This window comes from Myotis davidii, unplaced genomic scaffold (genome assembly GCF_000327345.1).
Source record: "Myotis davidii unplaced genomic scaffold, ASM32734v1 scaffold18, whole genome shotgun sequence".
NCBI lineage: Eukaryota > Metazoa > Chordata > Mammalia > Chiroptera > Vespertilionidae > Myotis > Myotis davidii.
In genome coordinates, this window is record NW_006292696.1 from 8,945,285 (window position 1) to 8,949,008 (window position 3,724).

The window sequence follows — 3,724 nt, forward strand, 5'->3', positions numbered from 1 at the left end:
ACTGTTGCAGGTGACGCAGGTGGCGTACAACACTAGGGATACCACAAAGTACATCAGGAAGCTGCCTAGGAGAACCAGCCCGTGGATGATGGTCTGTGGAAGGAAAGAAGTAAACACTGTTGAGGGTATAACTTTGTTTTAAGCTGCTTCTTCTTCTTTTTTTTTTTGAAAATGCAACACAAAATTTGAACACACATATCCCAAGCACCCCTCAATCTTCTGTCTCAGCCTTGACTTAGGTGATAATTTCCAAGATGTTTTACCATCTTTCTCTGTTTCTCTATGCAGACTGTTTTTTTGAAATGTTAGTAAATAGAATCATGTTTTGTGTGATGAATCCATCTTTTCCACACGTGGCTATAGTTTGTTTTCAGAGTTCAGTGATGTTGTCTAATCTTGTTTTGTCCTGCCTGTCTCATGCTGCTTTCTTTCCCCATTTGTATCCTTTTTTAAACATATTGACTATTTTGCATAACTTTATTGCCACCCTTTACTAGTTTGAAAGTTATGTACTCCATTTCTATTCTTTCAGTGATGACTCAATAAATGATAATAAGCAATCTTAACTTACCGCAGTCTAAAGTTTAGAACTGCTTTCTCTCTTCCTGAATTATACAAGGGCTTTAGAGCACTTTATTCTAACCTCTTTTCCAACGTATCTTATTGCTACTGCATATTTTAATTGTCTCATCTTATTATTTATTGTTTTAAAGATATATTTTTTTAAAATATATTTTTATTGATTTCAGAGAGGAAGGGAGAGGGAGAGAGACAGAAACATCAAGGATGAGAGAGAATCAGATGGGTTGCCTCCTGCACGCCCCCTACTGGGGATGGAGCCCGCAACCCCGACATATGCCCTTGATGGGAATCAAACCCGCCACCCTTCAGTCTGCAGGCCGATGCTCTATCCACTGAGCCAAACCGGTTTCGGCTGCTTCATCTTTTTAAAGCACACATGTCATTATAGTGTAATAAGGTCAACATTCAGGTTTAGTTATGTTTCCCACTTTTTATGTCTTAATTCTTTCTCATGGAACTCCCATGAGAGATTTCTTCCCTCTTTAAGTGCAGCCTTTAGTGGGAGTGAGCTGGTAATCTATTCTCTTAGTCTTTATTTCATTCTCATTTTTGATGGAGATAGCATTCTTGTTGGAAGTTATTTTCAATCGGCCTATCTGAGGTAACATTCCACCGTCTTCTGGCTTCCATTTTTGCTACTGAGAAGTTAACAACCCTTCACCTGTTGTTCCTTAGAAGGAAATCTGTCACTTCAAACCTGGTTTGCTTTTATCATTTTTATTTTGTCTTTAGTTACCGTATGATATAATAAGTGTGAATTTCTTTTTATCTTGTTTGGATTTTGCTGACTTTCTTGAAACTCTGGATTGATGTATTTCATCACTTCTATAAAATTTTCAAGTTACTAAGAATTTGACCAAATGGATATTAGACCTTTTACGATACCACCCTACCTTCTATATATTTAATACCTCTTCCATAATTTTCTTTCCCCCCCACTCTGTTTTATATTCTGGATAATTTCTTTTGTCCACTAATTCTCCCCATTAGCTGTATCTAATTTGCTGTTAAGCCAGCCATGAAAATAAATTGTATTTGTTGTATTTTTTTTTAATTTCTAAATGTTTTATTAGGTCTATTTTCCAGTCTGCTGGGTTGCTTTATATAGTTTACCAATCTGTAGATATTTTTAAAGCTTAGTCTTTATTTATTTAAATATAGTAAACAGAGCTTTTCTAGAATTTATATCCGATAATACCATCTCCTGAAATATTGGTTTCTGACTTTTTTTTTTTTATCCTCACTAATGAGTTCTTGTTTCCATGAGAGCTTGGTTATTTTTGAATACGTGGTGCTTATTGCCCTGGAAAAGTTAGTAGGGACAATTGAGACTTAGTTTGAGATAGTACTTTTCTCTCGAGTTTGGCTCACCAGGTGATACGAGCCTGGGCTGCAAATCTGTGGGAGGAGCTGTGTTAGTTTCCTACGACAGGTCCTTTATCAACGTCCAGCTTTATCAATTTTAACCTTATGTAATATTTGTCTCAGATTTTTGTTGAAAGGTTACAGCTTACAGATATAATCAAAGCATCCATATTTAGGTGGTAAATGCTTTGTTTAATCTTGAACATAAATTCAGTGTTCATCATTCCAATGCGTATTTTATACATACATGTTTGTGCAGCCATGTTTATGGTTGCTCTATTACTTTATTATGCATGGATATCCTTCTGTACCTTTTAAAACTACACCCTATGCTTTGGAGTTTTACTACATTGATAGATACAGCTCTAGTTTATTCATTTTAACTGTTCTGTTGTATAAATATGCCACAATTTGGCATATTTTCCAGTTGATGAACATTTAGGCTCTTTGCTTTTTTTTTGCTATTAAGAACAATGGTGTAATTCTTATACACGTCTCTGTATACACAGATGCAAGATTATTTCCAGGGTGCACACTTAGAAGTAGAACCGTGTCATAGTATATGAACATTAACTCCTGGCTATTTTCAGACTGCTCTCCAGAGTGCTGGTATCAGTTTATGGTCTACTAAGAGGATATGAAAGTTCCTTGGTTGGCCTTTATTGCTTCTAACAAACTGCTGAGTTGCTTTGCCAGGAATTTATTTAGAATTTTTACATCTATGTTCATTTAGTGAGACTGGTCTATAATTTTCTTTCCTCGATCTGTCCATGCTGATTTTGGTGTCAGGATTATGCTAGCCATGAAAAAATGCCGATTTTTTTCTAATCTGTGAAATAATTGGTATAAGGTAGAGATTATCTGTCCCGTATAAGTTTGATCACAGGATTATAAATTCAGGTTTGCTGAATGATTTTGACTATGTTTTGGTAAATTTTACATTTAAAAATATGTTTAAACAGCCCCTTTTATTCTGAGTATCATTTCTGTGGTCTTTTTGTGTCTTCTCTTAGATGGGTTTTGCCAGAGATTAGTTTTCATTACATTTTTGGGAGCTCAATTTTGGTTTTATTGATTCTATTGTTTCCTTGATTTTTACCTTTGTTTTAAATAATAAAACTTTAGGTACTCTCACAAATTTGTATATATTTTTATAGTCATTTAGTAACAAGTATGTTATAATTTCCCTCATGAGTTATTTAGAAATGCATTTTAAATTTCCAAGCACGTTGAGTTTGGCTATTTTTTATTGCTTATGATACTGTTTTTCTCAAATTCCTTTGTGATTCAGAATTTGGTCTTTTAAATTTTTGGTAAATGGTCTGTGTGTTTAAATAGATGCATGTTTGGAGCATGATTTTATATATTAGGTCAAGTGTGATAATTCAATGCTTCTATATCCCATTTTTCCCAAATGATCTAGTCTCTTTATGATGGAATCATATCAAAATCTCATAGTAGCATTGTGAATTTGTCCATTTCTCCTTATATTTTTCTGGATAAAAAAAATCCAGTCTGATAAATTCTGCTTTTAATAGGTAAATTGAATACTGATATATTTGGATTTTATTTTGAACACATATGTAATACTTTCAACACTAAAGATTAAAAAAACACTTAACACATACATGTATTTATCCATCACTTTGTGATATATGTATGCCAAGTCATCACGCTGTACACTTAAACTTACACAATGCTGTAAGTCAGTTAAGTCTCAAAACAAAACCTACTGAACACAAAGGACTCTGGGAAGTTAAATGAGATACTACATTAC

The 3,724-nt window shown here is 34.0% G+C and overlaps 1 protein-coding gene across 1 annotated transcript in view; it reads right to left on the reverse strand.

Moving 5' to 3' along the window:
* Nucleotides 1-3,724, reverse strand: part of ATP10B (ATPase, class V, type 10B) — a 185,431-nt gene that overhangs the window by 5,803 nt on the left and 175,904 nt on the right. Inside the window, exon 21 of the mRNA XM_015565667.1 lies at nucleotides 3-116. Coding sequence (XP_015421153.1) covers nucleotides 3-116 — 114 coding nt within the window. The remainder of the gene's footprint in view (nucleotides 1-2; nucleotides 117-3,724) is intronic.